Raw genomic sequence first — 17376 nt, forward strand, 5'->3', positions numbered from 1 at the left:
AAACAAGTACTGTACTGAGGTCAATGAGCATCAAAACAATTGCAAAATGCACCCTGTCTGAACAGAGCCTTAATATGTTTTAGACTTTGGTCATATTTAGACACCGTTAAATGATAGAACACAAAGCTACAGAATGTGGTTTTATAACTTTGACTAGTGGTCATAGAGCTCTGCACATTCTTAGTAAAAGTATAATTTACGTTTCCTTTGTAATAGTTGACGAACAGTAAAGGTCGCAAGGTCGGCAGTTCGATCCTTGGCTGCTACGTGTCCTATGCCGAAGTGTCCCCGAGCAAGACACTGAACCCCCTAACTGCTCCCCGGGTGCTTCTCAGCAGCCCACTGCCCCCAATAAGCTAGGGATGGGTTAAATGCAGAGGACAAATTTCGTATATGTGTATATGTATATGACAATAAACTTAAAACTTTAGCTTAATAATGATCACGATGGCAATTACATACCATTGTGACAACATTATTTTAAAGGGCTTTGTCCTGAGCTGTGCAGGATTATACCCGAGAAAATGTAGACACAAGTGGTTGTGAAGGGGTGAAGAGCAATGGCTTTCACTTTTGTTGTTTCTGATTTAAAACTAACATGCATACAGAATGTCATGATATAGAGCTGTCCTCTGTCAATTAACATGAACCGTTTTGTTGCAGCAGTGTTCAGTGTTGACAGTGGTTTGTGCTTCACTGTTTTTGGTTGAAACCAGAAACATCCTCAGCATGCGATAAACCTTTACACCATTTTCCTCGAAGTCACGTGGTTTAGTGTAAATCATGAGTTAGGGCAGTCGGACTTTCACTTTGGCATTTCTCATCACTGAGTAACCATTGAAGTGCATGCAGAGTTTGACTGGAAGGCTTACTGACACGACAGCCACATCTTCACAGAGCAGGCAGAGGTAAGGGGACACAGAACAATAGTTTATACAAATGTAGTGTTTTTGTGTACACTTCTAATGAGCTCATAGGTTTTCTAACAGACATTGGGCCCCATTCACCAACCGTCAAATATTGTTTTACAATTATTTTCATTATTTTACAAAGTATTTTGGTCTTTTAAAAATAAATAAAAAGTCATGGCCGGAGGGGGCCCACAGGTGAACATGCATGAAGAATATCATGAGATAGAGCTGTCCTTTGACAATAAACGTAAAGCTTTATAGTCTGAACGTTTTGCTGCAGTGTTCAGTGTTGACAGTGGTTTGTGTTGAGTAAATGTTGTGTGCAATATTGTGTTATATAGCCAATTATATTTAATAGTAATTATTGTACAAGTAAAATCGTTATCTTCATATTTGTTCTCGTCTTCTAGAAAATCATTTTTCTTCTGTTTTAATTTGTTTAATTTATTAAATTTGTTTTTGTCCCTGACAATATTATATCATTATTATGATGTTGCTGTTATTAAATATTATTATAATTATTATCACTATTATTATAATTACTGTTATTATTATTAATAAAAACCCTTTTTATTTAATTTTACATTATAAATTAAATTAATTGTTTTAAACACAACCTGGTAAACATACCACCCTGGAGCGGGTGGTATGGGGATGGAAGGCTGGGTCACCGTTTATATATATATATATATATATATATATATATATATATATATAACCCGCACTGGGCTAGCCCCCTCCTCAAACAATCAATACAAAAGTAACAATTAAAAAAAACAATAAATAAACAAATTAAATAATATTTAACCCGGTTGACCCGGCCTGACTGATCCTACTGTCCTACTGTTCTGGAGCTCCCTGACGGTGCCCTGGTCGTGGTTTGCTGCCAGTGGACGGGGCGATACTGCCCCTGACTTTGTTTTTTTTTTGTTACGTTAAAAGCACATTTTTACAGATGTTATTATTTTGTAATTTATGTAATTTGCCCTTTCATTTATGTACTTTCTTACGGTCTTTTCTTTCATTTCAAAAGGCTCAGGCACGCACACACAAACACACACACACACACACACACACACACACACACACACTCCGAAATCACACCGTTCTCCCATACACTGACTATATGATGATGGCTTGTATCTCACTGTTCTTGTCGTCCTCTTGTTGTTGTGTTTATGTATTGTCTCTTGTCTTGCAATAAAAAAAAAGTATACATATATATATATATATATATATATATATATATTGTGTTATCAGTTACTTTTTGTCATCAATAGTTTAAAAGAAGGGCAGACGCTGAACTCTTCAGCTCAATACATCACGCCTAACATGTGAAGAGAAGGTATCTGAGGGAGAGACCTACTAATCATATTGTGATCTCTGTGTCAATTAACAGGATTTGCAACAAGTCAGCACATCTACACAGACTAAGTAGAGCAACTGCAACACAAAGGTGAGTTTATTCAACATTGTTCTAGTTGTGTCTCTACATACATTTTTCTTTTTTTAGATTCAAATTTCCGATTTGAAGTTACTTACTTAAAAAAAATGAAGAACTTTTGATGCATCATATTTCCCAAATGCAAGATCAAAATTTAAGATTTGTCAGGGCCACTTCTAAACTGCTAAATGGCTCATTGACAAATAAGGCGTCTAAAAAGGTCATTTTTGAAATTATCTTCAAAATGGATGTAATGCATATTTTTGTGTCTGGAACAATGTGGTGAAAGAAGTCTAAGTTGTGAACCAACTTTTCATAGTGTTTTAAATAGTTTTTAACAGTATTTTTTAACTTCACATGCTAAAAAATGTCAGGTGGCGCAACCACATATTTATAAAAAAATATATATTTTCCTAATATTTATTCAAACTGAAATTTCTGACAAGTATCCCTTAGAGTGTCTACTGTGTCTAACACATCGTATTTTGTGGTTGTCTTTTATATATATACAATAAATTATCATAATTATGTTCTCTTGGCCAGATATTTAGTATATTTAACTTTTGATTTTACATTTAAACAGAGAAACATAATAATACAAATATACAAATGAATACATTCAATGCAATAGTTCTTCACATCATATTAAGCAAAAAAAATCACTTTAACCTATTATTTATTGCTTTAAATTCATATTTTACCTGGTATAACTGGAATGGGCAAAATCACAGTCGCTTCCGCCTGGGGTGTTGCAGCTTCTACCTCATTGTAGCAGCGTTTTGCACACACTCGATACATGACTTGTTGTCTGCTCCCATGTGTCGTGCTGATTTTGCTTTACTTGACAGTGGCATCCTTAATAGTTAAAAAATATTCATTAACATCATGAAGATAGTTTGAAAGTGTATAATATCGTTAACTTAACACTGTTAAACTTTTGAAAAAAATAGTAAATAATGTTAGAGCTTTAAATACAATATCATAGAGTGACATTCTCTGCAGTTGCACCACCTGACATTTGCAACTTATTTCAAATTAAACAGGCATCTACTAAGACACTAGCATTAGCTTTTGTTCTTGCTAACAACTTCATACATATACATTTTAAATAGAATAAAGACATTTATGATAAAATAACATTTTTCTAGTTTTACATTGATTGTACCGCCCTGACATGGAAAGTGAACCACTCTACCTATAAGTTGAAAGTAGCTGTTTTTATCAATATTCAAAAGAGATATAAAATTTTATTTAATTTTATTTCATAATAAAAGTCCCATCTTTACAGTTGTGCCACCCTGACATTTGAGAACATTCAAATTGCTGGACAAAAGTTTTTAAATTATCGCAACAGCTTAAAACTATTGGTATTTGTAAAAATGTGGTTTATTTGAATCGTTACAACAATAAAAGCATGCCATAGTATTTTATTTTTGAATTTATTATCATTTAAATACCTTTTTTAATAGTTTTCTTAGTCTGTTCATCTGCTAGGACAGGTGCACCGCCTGACATTTTCAGGGTTTGAGGTGCCAAAACATAAAATAATATATATTATTAGATTGTACTGAAAATGTATCAAAACTGGATAGGTTTTATAGAATGAAATTATATATGTCATCAATTGATACAATTATTTTAAAAGGAAATAGCGGACTCGGACACAAAACTATGCATGTCATGTCATTGACCCAAATACAGATTCTTCTGATGGTTTGTGGTGGGCTCGAGGTCATAAAATTGCAAAGTTATTTTCCGAAAAGATTGATTGATTTTGTTTCTAAAATAAAATACATGGCCCTCCAGCTTGAATGGTGACACACACACAGTATAGTTTATTATAGTATTTGTCTAACTGACTTTGTCTTACAACTCTATAAAGCATGACGAACCGATAAGATGGAGGTGGAAAACCAGGACAATGCAGCAGCTGGAAGAGGGTCTGAAGTCACATCTGTACCATCTGGGACGAATGAAAAGGGTAATTTAAAAGTTTATAAATAAACGTGAATGAATAATAAATAAAATGTTTTTTTTATGCTGACTATATGTATTCTGCTATTCCAACATGACCCTGTAGTGGAGGAGAGTGCAGCTGAAACCAAAGTAAAAGTAAGTCTCTTCACCTTTATTAGTTATCATTACTATACGACTGTATTTGTTCTTAAACAGTAATCCCATTTTTAGCTGCGACCGGCAGCTCTATAGCTGACTCTGTCAGTCGGTCTGTCCATCCACAAACACAGTTTTTGCCCTAGGAGACTATAATTTCCCATGGAAGTGTGTGCGTGTGAAGGTGTGTGTTTGTGTTCATGTCTATTGGCAAACAAGGGGTGTGGCAATGAGAGTGCCAGATAACAAAAAGGCACATAACTTCTAAATGGATTCATCTACCATGACCAAACTCATGAACTGTTTGTATTAGAGTCTTGTGAGGCAGCATTGGTCTCAGCAAAGAGTTCCTCTCTCATTAGTGTGGGTTAGCCCTCCCCCTATACTTTAGCCATGCCCTCTTTCAGAACTGCACGACTGCTTTTAGCAGTACCAACTTGCATTTTATCAATGATTGTTTTACTTTGCTTTCAATTTATGTTTTATTGTTTTCATAACTGGTACAACACTGTAAGTTATTGATCTTCAAGTTTTACATTTTGATGCAGTTTTCTTGTCTTTGGGTTTGAAATACACTCCTTATATCAAGATCACAATAAAAATTGTAATCTCAGTCGGAATCTGGAGAATTGTTTTATTAAATCACATATTTTCTCAGTTTGATCTGGTGAATGAACCTGGTGAAGCTCAACACTCCGAGAATAATGATGAAAGCAGAGGAGCAGAGACGATTGCATTTCCAGAGCCATCTTTGTCAAATAAGAAAGGTAATATTTTGATTATGAATTGATTGTAGAGCAACATACAGATTTTCAAACACTTATAAAAATTATAAAAACTTAAATTAAAAAGAAATTATATTTCAACTAATCTAATCTCATTTCTAATGATGAAAGACTACAAATCTTCAACAGGAGAAAATAATGACTTTGAAAAGGTCATGAAAACACACAAGTCTAACATCTCAGAGTGTTTCAATAATAAATAATGTGAGATTCACTATATCACATCATTATATTTTTGCAATACATTTGAGCAAAATGTGAAACAGAACCTTTAGTCATTCAAAATGTTCTCTTAATGAATCCTGCAGTATAGCATGGTGATGTAATTCTTTTTTTTTGTTCCAGCGATACCTGAACTCACACTGGTGTTAATTGGTGAAACAAATTCCATTGAGATTGGATCAAAAAACATCTTAATTGACCATGACGAGCAAAGAAATGTGGAACACTTTTCAACCAAACTGTATGATTTGTGTGGTCGGCACATCTCTGTCATTAACATGCTTGGTCTACCAAACATTGATGAATTCCCATTAAATGAAGAAATTCATGCCTTTGTCATGCTGTTACCAAATGGCCTGCATAACAGCCATTACAGTTCAGGACTGCAGTGGTTAGAAACAACTTTTGGGAAAGCATTAATGGCTTATGTAATGACAGTTGTGACTCATGAGTCAGATGATAAATGTGAAAGTGCACTGACGGACCTGAAAGCCAACAGCAGTTTTGTTGAAAAAAGATACCACACATGTAGAAGAAGTATGATGGATGAAGGAGAGATAATAGCTCTGCTGGAAAAAATAGACGCCATGGTCTGTGAAAATGCTCCCCACTGCCACAGTGGACTGATGTGTGATGGAAATAAAGGGCAGAAAGAACAGCTGGAACACAAAGAAGAAAGGCTGGAGTCCTCATTGTTTCAGCAAAGTCAAACAGGTGAGATTTTAATGTTGGCGTTTATGAATTACACGACACTGCTTCATGAAGACAATGTGGACACAACTAACAACTAACGGATTAAAATGACTTTGAAAACAATTTTACAATGTGAAAGTGGTCCTCATAGTGAAGAACCTACAAAGAATTATCACCTGAATCTGCAGCTTCGTTTTGCTTTACAGAGCTTTACACTGAGTTTTATTTCACAGTTGTGTGTCTGTCAATTTCACTGTTTTGATTCACTTCCACAGCTCTCATGGTATTATTTTCAGTTGTAGCAGGCAGCTGTTCCAAAATAAAGAAATGCAAATTATGTGATTTTCTTTCTGTACATGCGTTTTGTTGGTTGACAAATTCCACTAATATGATGAACATGCTACTGATTGAATTTAATGATTTGTGGGTTATCAATTCTTTCCACCAGATGTTTTAAAGATTCTGACGTCTGATTCAATATTTGAATGTGTGGATTTACATACTAAGCGAACTGATAAGCAAGAGTTATGAAGATCATTAGAAAAGCACTTTAATCCATAATGATCAGTCTAAAGCATCACTGAATCATAAGTTTTAGTTTTAAGTTTAATTGTCACATATACGAACTTTGTCCTCGGCATTTAACCCATCCCTAGCTTATTGTGAGCAGTGGGCTGCTGAGAAGCGCCAGGGGAGCAGTTAGGGGGTTCAGTGTCTTGCTCAGGGACATTTCAGCATAGGACACGTAGCAGCCAAGGATCGAACCGCCAACCTTGCGGTTGCCGGACGACCCTTTCTACCCAGTGAGCCACGGCCGCCCCCGCGAATTATTTCAAGATACATGTATTTTACATTTAACTTAACTGTTGTAGGAACAGACCTATAGATTAGAGATTTGTACACAGTGTTTTTAGTGTTTTGAGAATCAAAATTTTTCATTTTGGTGTTTGTAACACTTCTTATTCGTATCCCCTCTGTTATTGTGTCCCCTCCATCTCAGGTACAATTAACTCAAATTTAACACAGAAACTTTGTAAATATAATGATCATGGTTAGCTAATCCAGTGTTATTTTTTTAAACCTGTACAATTTTGTCTTTCTTACATTACCCTGCAGTAGGAGATATTGAGGAGAATGCAACTGCAATCAAGGTAAAGGTAAGATTTTTCAACTTCGTTAGTGATCATCAGTATGGAACAGCATTTGTTCTTAAAACTACCTACATGTGAGTTAGATCACATTTTAAGTCTCACTCCTCAGTAAACAGTTCCAATCTTCAAGCTGAAGGTTGGAACTCGATGGGTGCATCACTGTATGATATTCATCAGGAGTGTTGTATGTGTTGTATGGCAGAGTTTCCAGTGGCAACATCTTAATCTCAAATGCTCTACCAAGTTGAACTGGAGGTTAAATGAAATCCCCTGTTTTCTTAGTGTGATACAGTGACTGGACCTGGTGATGTTGAAAACTCAAAGAATGATGAAAACACAGGAGAGTCTGAAATCACATCTGTATCATTTGCAAACAATGACAAAGGTAACATTTGAATGAAAAATAACCAAGTATTGTTTTGTTGTCCATTCCTGCAAAATTTGGATAATTTAAAATTTTAAATAACAAAATATTTCTTTGCAGAGAAGATATTTCATGTGGAACAGGGAAATCTGTGAATACACACAGCACTTTTTGCAGATATATCTTGTTAATCTTAGATTGTTAACTGTCCAAAACCAATTTATTTTATGTTTAATCCTACAATCTGCTTCTTTTTACATTACCCTACAGTAGATGAGCTGGAGGAAAGTGCAGCTAAAACAGAGGTAAAGGTGACATCTTTTGGTTCTCAGTTGTCATTGTCTTACAGGAGCATTTCATTTGAATTCTTTCTAAAATGATGTTGTTAGTTAGTTAGAGTTTGACTCAATGGACCATCTGGTTGGACATGAGGATCAGTTGACAACACTTGCTTAGGAGTTTACTTTTTTTCTCACTAAACTACAAACATGATTGCATTTAGTCTGTGCTTATTGTTTTCCCTTTTATTTTAAGTTTTATTGTACTCTGAATTGGTGTACCACTGAGTATTTGTGATCTTCATGTTCTTAATCCCAATGGTTTGAACCTGGTTAACTAAATATCATATAAAATGGTCTGTTTTATTAGAATGATCCAGTGAATGGTGCGAAACACTCAGACAAGTATGATGACAGCATAAGAGTGGGAGGAGAGTCTGAAATCAAATATGTATCATCATCTGCAACCAATAAAGGTAACAATAATAATATTATTTACAGTAAAATAACAATGAATATTCAGTGGTGTCAATAAAATAGGGCACTAAATGTGTTGACTTTGACCCTTCAACAGGAGAGCCTGATGAAGATAAGGAGGTCAACAAAGTGAAGGACACAAGTTCAACATCTCACACTGTTTCACCAGTTACCAAAGAGCGTGAGTAATAAGTTATTTTCTTATAATGTTGTATTGCATTTCTGCAAAATCTGGATAATTATAATTAAAATGAAACACATCTTGGAATGATTAAGTGACCCAAAACAATTTGTGTTATGCTTGATTCTGCTTTCTCTTACTTCACCCTGCAGAAGGCGAGCTGGAGGAGAGTGCAGCTAAAACAGAGGTAAATGTGAGATCTTTTTTGCTCCTCAGTAGTTATTGTCTTACAGTGTTTATTTATTAATGATACTTATATTACCAAGTCAAGTTTTAGTTGAAGATTAGAGTTGTTTGCATTTGTAGTTTAGACTTGAACAGAGTTCTACTCTACAAACCCCCTAGGTGGACACGTGGATGAGTTGAAATGAGATAAGTTTACTTTCTTCTCACTTAACTATAACCCTGCTTGCATTTAGTGCATTTAGTGCATATTGTTTAGCCTTGCTTAAATTTTGGAGTTGTTGTCTGAATTGGTCTACTAGTGTGTGTTTTTGATCTTCATGTTCTTTATGTCAATGGATCTAACCTGGTTAACTTATCCATCCATCTCTCCATTTTCTAACTGCTACGGGGTCATACATGTCGCCTTTTTTGCGCCCTTAAAGTGATTGTTGTCATTGTAGACATGCAGAAATCGAGAGCGAAGCCTAGCGTTCTTTAGTGCCTATTCTTCAGGGCGCGACAGCTGCACCTCAAGATAAAAATAGTTCAACTGTTGGAACTTTATGGCACACACAGCATGTAATGTGTCGAGGAACAACCAATTACAGCTGGCATATATCTTTTCTCAGTCTACGGTAAATACATGAAGTTGAAGTGAAGTTAATTATTTTAGTGCAGAACTAGCTGGAGCTTAATCGTCATCGCAGCACACAGGTTTTGGTTGCTTAGTAATGGCTGGAGTCTCTTTTTTAAAGAACATGGAGGGCTGCTGTGTTGACATGAAGCCCCACTGTTACATGCACTTTGCCTGAGGCATGACTATGTTAGCTAAGGTTAGCTACGCATGTGTGACACAATTTAAAATATAGCCTATGAGCTTGGTTTTCTCCGACCGAGGTAGGTACAGTTGATGACACGACACTGTAGCTAAAAACGACGTGCGTCTTATGACTACACTGGACATACAGAAGAAAACTTTTACTTCTTCTGCCACCTCTGCTTAAAACGTCCCTTTATTTGCTCAAATGCACCACCTGGTGGCGGAAGCTGTGCAGTACACACACATACATCCATGATAGTGGATAAATTGCCAATTATGAACGCAGGCTCTGGGAAAATACTTTAAATCAGTGTATTTTAAATCACATACATGCCTCGCATGAAAACGAACATGCATGTGCTACAACTCTATTATTTTTATTCATAGGTTCTTCTTGTATGCAATTGTAAATAAACCTATTAAATGAGTTAAATTGATTAACACAAAAATATAAATTTTGAGGTTCCTGCTAACCAGTACGAAACATGTAACAGTAAAAGGTACCCAACATATTCAACATAAACACTATTGTACGTAACAATATCAGTTGACTCCATACAAAGGCTTGTATCATTTCATACTTAATCATTAACAAATATGTGCCACTTGTGCCTTTATAATAAGCTCCAGAAAGTAAACTAGTGACACAAAATGCATTAAACTTACATTTAAACGTGCCTGTGTATTATGGAGGGGTTCTGTATTTTCCCAGAACCTGCGTTCATAATTGGCAATTTATCCGCTCCATGTCGTTCTTTAAAAAACAGACTCCACGACACTAACAACATGAAAACAAAGTGAAGTGCTGCTACATTTAAAATAATTTTGACGAAACAGAGCAATATAATGTCAACTGGCCTCCATCACAGTAACCTCTCGAGTGTTTACATTGGAAGCAGCCAAGGAAGAACCCAAGGTTTTTGATTTGAAAGAAAAGGTTTTTTCGAGTTTCATAAGCAAAACTAACAAATAATTTATTCTCAGTATATTTATTTTCACTTACAAATTAGATTTTTGATTGCAGTGCGAGAAATTTGCTCTCAAAACATTTTTTGTTGTTTGCATAATTAAGACAAAAATATACCTTCATACCCTCCCAAGTCTTCCTCAAGCAGGGAGCATCGGTTTGCTTTTTGCAGGTGAGGTGTGACAACTCTTTTCTGACAAATAAATATAGGGTCAGTAAATCACTCTTGGTCTTGCCACTCCCATGGGACCACTTTTGCCTGGGAGACCCTACCAGGAGCTATTGACAACATACTTACCATGGTCACTGGGGCCCACAAACCCTCCACACTAGAAAGGTGGTTAACTGATGTTAAATTAAATTATTTGTTTTCTTAGTGTGATCCAGTGAAACAACCTGCTGATGTTGAACACTCAAAGAATGATGGCCACATAACTGTGGGAGGAGAATCTGAAATCACGCCTGTACAATCTGCTGCCACTGAGAAAGGTAATTTTTTAATGAATAGTACCATTACAGGAAAAAGTTAATAACATTAAAAATTATCAATACAGAGAAAAACATATAGTTTTAAAGTGCATTGCTTGTCTTATGCTTGATTGTCTTTATGATTCAGTCCATTATTCTACGGCAGGTAATATGGATATGAGTGGAAACATGGACAAGGTAAGAAACTCCAAATGTAATATTTTTATGACTATTTACTTTTTATCCGAATGTGATTATATTGTTCTACATACATTACATGTTTATTTACTTATTTACAGAAGTCATTGAAGCTTTCTGAAGAGAACAACATGAAGAAACAACATCAAAGAGAAACTGAAGCACTGCTTGACAGACTTCAGCTTCAAGACAAACAGCAACAGAAGTTCTCTCCAGCAGATTTTCTCAAAGTAGGTCCACCTGTGAAACAGGACCATGACACACCTGAGAAAGATGTAGCTCATACTTTTATTCAGAAGTTGATGATGTTAGACTACAGAGCCAGATATATTCCTGTAAGACAAAACATTCCTGAGGTGAGCCACTCAAACCCTCCTGAAAAGTTTGATACTGATGACACAGACTATGATGACCTTGATGCTCTTTACAGCACCAAAGTAGACATTGATCAATCAAATCTCAAGACTCACTTGCATCCAATGGATGTTCAAATGGCAGTATTTCACTGCTCAGACAGCTTTTTTAAGCAGAACATGATCACAAAGCTATCACAATGTCAGTACGCCTTACCCTTGCTTGTTCCTGACCCAGTAACAATGGATATTGGCTGTCCTCTGTGGACATTCAGACAAATAAGAAAAACATGGAAGATGACTGAAATGAAAGATAATTCAAACATTGTCACCATGAAGAGTATGCCCATCTGCAAAGCTGAGACACCCATGGTGTCATTTCTCCGCCTGGGTTCACCATCTCTGTCTAAATCTGAGCTGATGAACACTTTGATCAACAATCGTCACAAAATCTTCTTCGACAGAAACTGCCCAGGTAGTACCAAGTCTCATCATCTGATGGATGGAGTGGCGGAGATTGCCTGGTACTGCCCTGCTGGAAAACCCAATGATGCCTTCACTGACTGCATTGCCTTCTGTAATCTTCATGGTGATGCGCTGTCAAATGTAAAACAGCGTGACATACTGACTGACAAATCTTCAGTCAATGTTGTACTTGTACCAACTCTGGAAAAAAATGATAAAAACAGTGCAGTGATCTCAGCCCTTCACAAGTCTACAAAGCCTCTCATTATTCTCATTGCTGATAGCGATGGTGGTGCTGTCCAGATGAAAAAGGGAAAATACAAAATGGGTTTGAACGACAGAAGCCAGTCAGACGTTTCTGAAGAACTGAAAAAAATTATTGGAAAGATTTTGTCTGGACCACATGAATCCTTCCAGCTTGAATCCATGGCTGAAGTTTCTGGAGTCAAACTGGATGAAAAAGACAATGTCTGCCAAAAAGGGAAATCTGCTGCAATGAAAATTGTGGACATGCTTCAGGGGACGGATGTTTCAAAGATCAAAGATACATATCTCCCTTGTCAAGGCCAACTGTGGAAGGGATGGTGCAAAATCAACAAAGAACTGTATCACCTCAGAGGAAACATTGAGAATGAGAAATGTAAAATACAACGGAAACTGATGCAAATACGACAAGATCAATGCGAAGTTTCCTGCAGTAAACCAATGAAGTCGTTCATTGAAAGCCTCTCATCTTTGTCAGCAACAGAAAAAGATTATTTCTTGAAATGGACTCAGATCTTAACAGATGCCCTCTCCACAGACGACCTCGGTTCAATTCTCCAAAAATATGATAAAAAGTGGGCTGAGGTCTTGGCCTTGAAGAAGAAGCATGAGAAATCTGATCAGCTAAAAAGTAAGCAAACTGAGCTTGATGAAATATCAACACAACTACAGTCAGCGACTTTTGGCTTGGAGCACATCTTCAGAGAAATGGGACAGATCTATGAAGCTCATGCATCTCTGCAGAAACAACCAGAGAGGGGACAGACTGACTGGTCTAAATACCCCGAGCTGGCTGCAGAGCTGATGATATCAGGACACCCAATGGAGCTGATGGATGGTGATGCAGGTCATGTACCTTTAACATGGATCTCTGGTCTTTTAGATGAAGTCATCAAGAAACTGGGTGACAAGAGAGTCTTTGTTTTGTCAGTGTTGGGCGTACAAAGCAGCGGAAAATCAACAATGCTGAATGCCATGTTTGGGTTAGAGTTTGCAGTGAGCGCTGGCAGGTGCACCAAGGGTGCCTTCATGCAGCTGGTCGAAGTGTCAGAGGAGATCAAGAAAGACTTTGAGTTTGACTATGTACTAGTGGTGGACACTGAAGGACTGCGTGCTCTTGAGCTGGAAGGTAATGCCACTCTTCACCACGACAATGAACTGGCAACATTTGTTGTTGGTCTGGGAAACATGACATTGATCAACATCTTTGGAGAGAATCCAGCGGAGATGCAAGATATTCTGCAGATTGTTGTTCAGGCTTTCATGAGGATGAAGAAAATCAAACTTTCTCCAAGTTGTGTGTTTGTTCACCAGAATGTTACAGATATTGGTGCTGCAGAGAAAAACATGGATGGAAAGAGACGGCTGCAAGAAAAACTGGACAAGATGGCCCAACTAGCAGCCAAAGAAGAGGTTTGTGATGCCGAGTGCTTCAGTGATGTCATTGCATTTGATGTGCAGAAAGATGTGAAATACTTTGCCCAGCTTTGGGAGGGAAGTCCACCTATGGCTCCTCCAAATCCAGGTTATAGTGAGTGTGTCCAAGAGCTGAAGACCACCATCCTCTCGAAAGCTAAACAGTCTGCTGGGATTACTCTCTCGCAGTTCAAAATCAAAATTCAGGACCTGTGGAATGCCCTGATGAACGAGCAATTTGTTTTCAGCTTCAAAAACACACTTGAAATTGCAGTGTACAGAAAGCTTGAGGTCCAGTATGGGAACTGGACCTGGACCCTGAGGAGCAACATGTTGACCATTGAGAATGGGCTTCATACCAAAATTCAAAATGGAAAACTTGACAAGGTTAAGCTCAATCATCTTCGTCAAGAATCAAACAAAACCTATGATAAAATCAAACAAGCAATGACAACATACTTTGATAATGACGGAGACAAAGACATGTTGGTTCAGTGGCGAGGCCGCTTTGAAAGCAAAATCGAACAGTTTCATGATGAACTATTGAGGGGAGTTCAAAGAAAACTGGATGAAGTCATCCAGCAGAAAAAGGCTTGTAAAAAGCTTGATGATAGGAAGACAGAGTTTGAGAACAAGCTGCTACAAAAGAGCAAAGAACTTGCTCATCAGTTAAAGGACAAGGCAGAAGATGAAGATGAAGAGGAACTTGAAAAGCAGTTCAGCTCCGTTTGGAGTGGCTTGGTTAAAGAACTAACTGCAGATACAAAACCTATTGAGGACATCAACTATGAAGAAGATCAATCAACCGTCCTCCAGGATCTTGGTTTTGAATGGCTTCTCATTGATGAATCCAAAAGAAGTGGCAGGTACAAAAAAATAGCAGAGGTTGGGGATTATGTTCATTATGTATCTCTGAGAAACAGACTCTTGGAAGTAGCATATTACTTGAAGAAGTATTTTCAGCCTAAAGAACAGCAAGAGATCAGATCCTTCATTGACGGTGTTGAAAAACAGTCCCTTGACGCAATTAAGAGCAACCCTGTTGCTACAAGAGGCTACAATCTAACTCACTTGCAAGAAGTGGCCAACGATGTAAAACAAAAGGTGACAGACTTTGAATCAAAGAGGAAATATGCTCTAAAGAAGGACTTCACAGTTGATCTCTTGCTGTATGTATTTCACAGAGCAGGGAGATGGCTTACAGAGTCCCACATGACATTCAAAGGGAACAATGATGCACACTCTTATGTAGAAAGCAAGAAAATGCAATATTACAACATTTTCAGAAGCTTCTGCAAAGGAAGCTCATCTGCTGTTGTACTTGGACAACTGATCTGTGACAAGCTGAAGAGTTCCACTGTCGAGGCCGTCTGTAACAAGACTGCCATTGATCTCGCTGGAGAGATGAGGTGCAATTTCCCAGCATTCAATGGGAACAGGTTGAACTTGGAGAAACATGTGTTGAAGTCACTCGCAGAGAAAGAGGACTTTAATGGTTTTATCACCTACATCCATCACCCAAGAGACCAAGTAGAGACATATATAAGAGAAGAAGTACAGAAATACATCTTCAAAAAGCAAAGACGGAAAGCACTGAATATGCTCAAGAAAAATGTTGACGACATCAATACGCTTGTTAGTCAAGCTTTATATGACACAACAGAGAAAGTCAAAACCCACAAAGGAGACCCAGACATGTGGGTGGAGGAATTTTCCAGTTTGCTAAAAGATGAGCTAACATTCGCCACAGTTTGTTGTCAAAACTTCCGTGACATAAACAATTTTGACTTTCTAAAAGAAGAGATACAGAAAGGTCTCGTGTCCGTCAAAAAGGAAATGAGCCGCCTCTCACTGGATAAGATCAAGGAATCCAGGATGGAGCCTGATCAAATCCTAATTGAACAGCTGTGTAACTGCTGCTGGGTAACTTGTCCGTTCTGTGCAGCTGTTTGCACCAACACCATAAAGGATCACAAAGAGGACCACAGCGTGCCTTTTCATCGATCTGTGGCAGTTAATGGAGTCCACGTAAGAAACTCTGTGGAACTGGGTATTGAGTTCTGCACAACAAGTATTGCAAGTGATGAAAAGTTCTACCCTAACCAAGATTCAGAAGTGCTCATTCCCTATAAAAAGTACCGAACTGCTGGCCCATATTTTGCTAACTGGGCAATTACCCCTGATGGGTCCAAGCTGGAATATTGGAAATGGTTTGTGAGTCGATTTGAGAAGGAATTGGAAGACCACTATGGATTAAAATTCCAGAACTATGGTGAAATTCCCAGCGAGTGGAAAACACACTCTAAAAAACAAGCTATTAAAAGCTTGGATGAAATGTTCAAACTGTGATTTAGCCAATACAACCACAACCCTGCTGAAAACCATGATACTTGTTGTCACATGATTATTCATTAATCAGATTCCTATAAAACAACATTCATTGACGTTTGATTATCTCTCCATTGACGGGGGAAACTAACACTTAAAACAAAAGAGTGCACAAGAACAATAGTAATATGGAGAATTTAGTGAGTCACACAAACATCAAAATATTAATATTAATTTCAAGTCAATGACTCATTTACAAAGTTGGTCTGTGAGGATTTCTGTAAATGAAAATTGTTTTCATTAAGTAAAAGTTGAGGAAAGAGTTGAGACATTTTATCAATAACTAATGGAAGCCATATTTCTTTGTGAACTTGTATAATTAATTTCTTAAAATCGCAACTGAAAACCCTGTCATGAATATTGTATGTTTGTATTTTTGCATGGCGTACGCTTTGTTGTGGGAATTGTTTTGTTGAGATGCTCATGTGCTTGTAGCTGCCAAAACATAATGAAGATGTTGCAAAGTGAAGTAGAACCAAAGAGTGACTGTTGTGAAACTGTAAAAGCCTGAAGAAGTATCAGGTTTTCTGTTTGTCATGACAACTTCTCAAAGAATATTTCAAACATAACTGGTGAAGGATGCTTTATGTTTCTAAAGTATTTAAAGTGTTAAGTTTTATTATTTCTATCTCACTTCAACCAATCGGTTATTATATCCCCACAAGTATGAGTTTTGTTGTTTTTATTCAATCTGTGATTTAGACAATATAACCACGACACTGCTGAAAATCATAATAGTTGTTTTCACATAATTATTCATTAATCAGTATTGAAGTGTTATTTTTTTAATCTAGTTTCAACCAATCGGTTATTATATCCCAAGTATGAGTTTTGTTGTTTTTATTTTGAAACTTTCTGAAACGTCTGATATCCAAGAGTGATGTAAACAGATTTAAACAACGTAAGTCATTGAGAAGAAATCTGTGAAGTTTAACTTGTCATGTTTCAATAAAAATAACTTCTTCATATCTACTGAAATACCAGGTTTCTTAGTGTTTATGATACATTTACTCCTTTAAATCTGCCAAAGACGACAGTGCATTTATTTTCACATTTTTTATCCTTCAACACCAGCCACAGTCATGGCCAGAGGTATTATATTTTTGGGTTGTCTGTACGTCCTGTCCTTTATGTATGATGTATCCATCCCAGGAAGGAACACATGGAGGGAATTTCTTCAAATTTGGACTCAAGGATGAACTGATCAGATTTTGATGGGTGGTCTCAAAATGCATTTTTGGCCTTAACTCAAGT

General features: G+C 37.0%; 1 protein-coding gene across 6 annotated transcripts; it reads left to right on the forward strand.

The window, feature by feature from the left end:
* Positions 1 to 803: 803 nt before the first annotated feature.
* Positions 804 to 17100, forward strand: LOC142942167 (interferon-induced very large GTPase 1-like). 6 transcript variants are annotated; one of them, XM_076084391.1, is made up of 15 exons: positions 804 to 908; positions 2311 to 2367; positions 4238 to 4336; positions 4436 to 4467; positions 5126 to 5234; positions 5598 to 6188; positions 7284 to 7324; positions 7601 to 7703; positions 7953 to 7987; positions 8331 to 8436; positions 8535 to 8618; positions 8771 to 8805; positions 10948 to 11059; positions 11187 to 11236; positions 11338 to 17100. In XM_076084391.1, exons 3-15 carry the CDS (start codon positions 4255 to 4257, stop codon positions 16081 to 16083), a joined length of 6126 nt encoding a protein of 2041 aa, XP_075940506.1. In that variant the 5' UTR covers positions 804 to 908; positions 2311 to 2367; positions 4238 to 4254; the 3' UTR covers positions 16084 to 17100. The 6 variants fall into 6 exon arrangements, with proteins under 6 accessions (XP_075940506.1, XP_075940530.1, XP_075940514.1 ...); XM_076084415.1 differs by having other exon boundaries at positions 11205 to 11236; XM_076084399.1 differs by having other exon boundaries at positions 7956 to 7987.
* Positions 17101 to 17376: the final 276 nt, after the last annotated feature.

This window comes from Anarhichas minor, unplaced genomic scaffold (genome assembly GCF_050575085.1).
Source record: "Anarhichas minor isolate MPS153535 unplaced genomic scaffold, ASM5057508v1 ptg000007l, whole genome shotgun sequence".
NCBI lineage: Eukaryota > Metazoa > Chordata > Actinopteri > Perciformes > Anarhichadidae > Anarhichas > Anarhichas minor.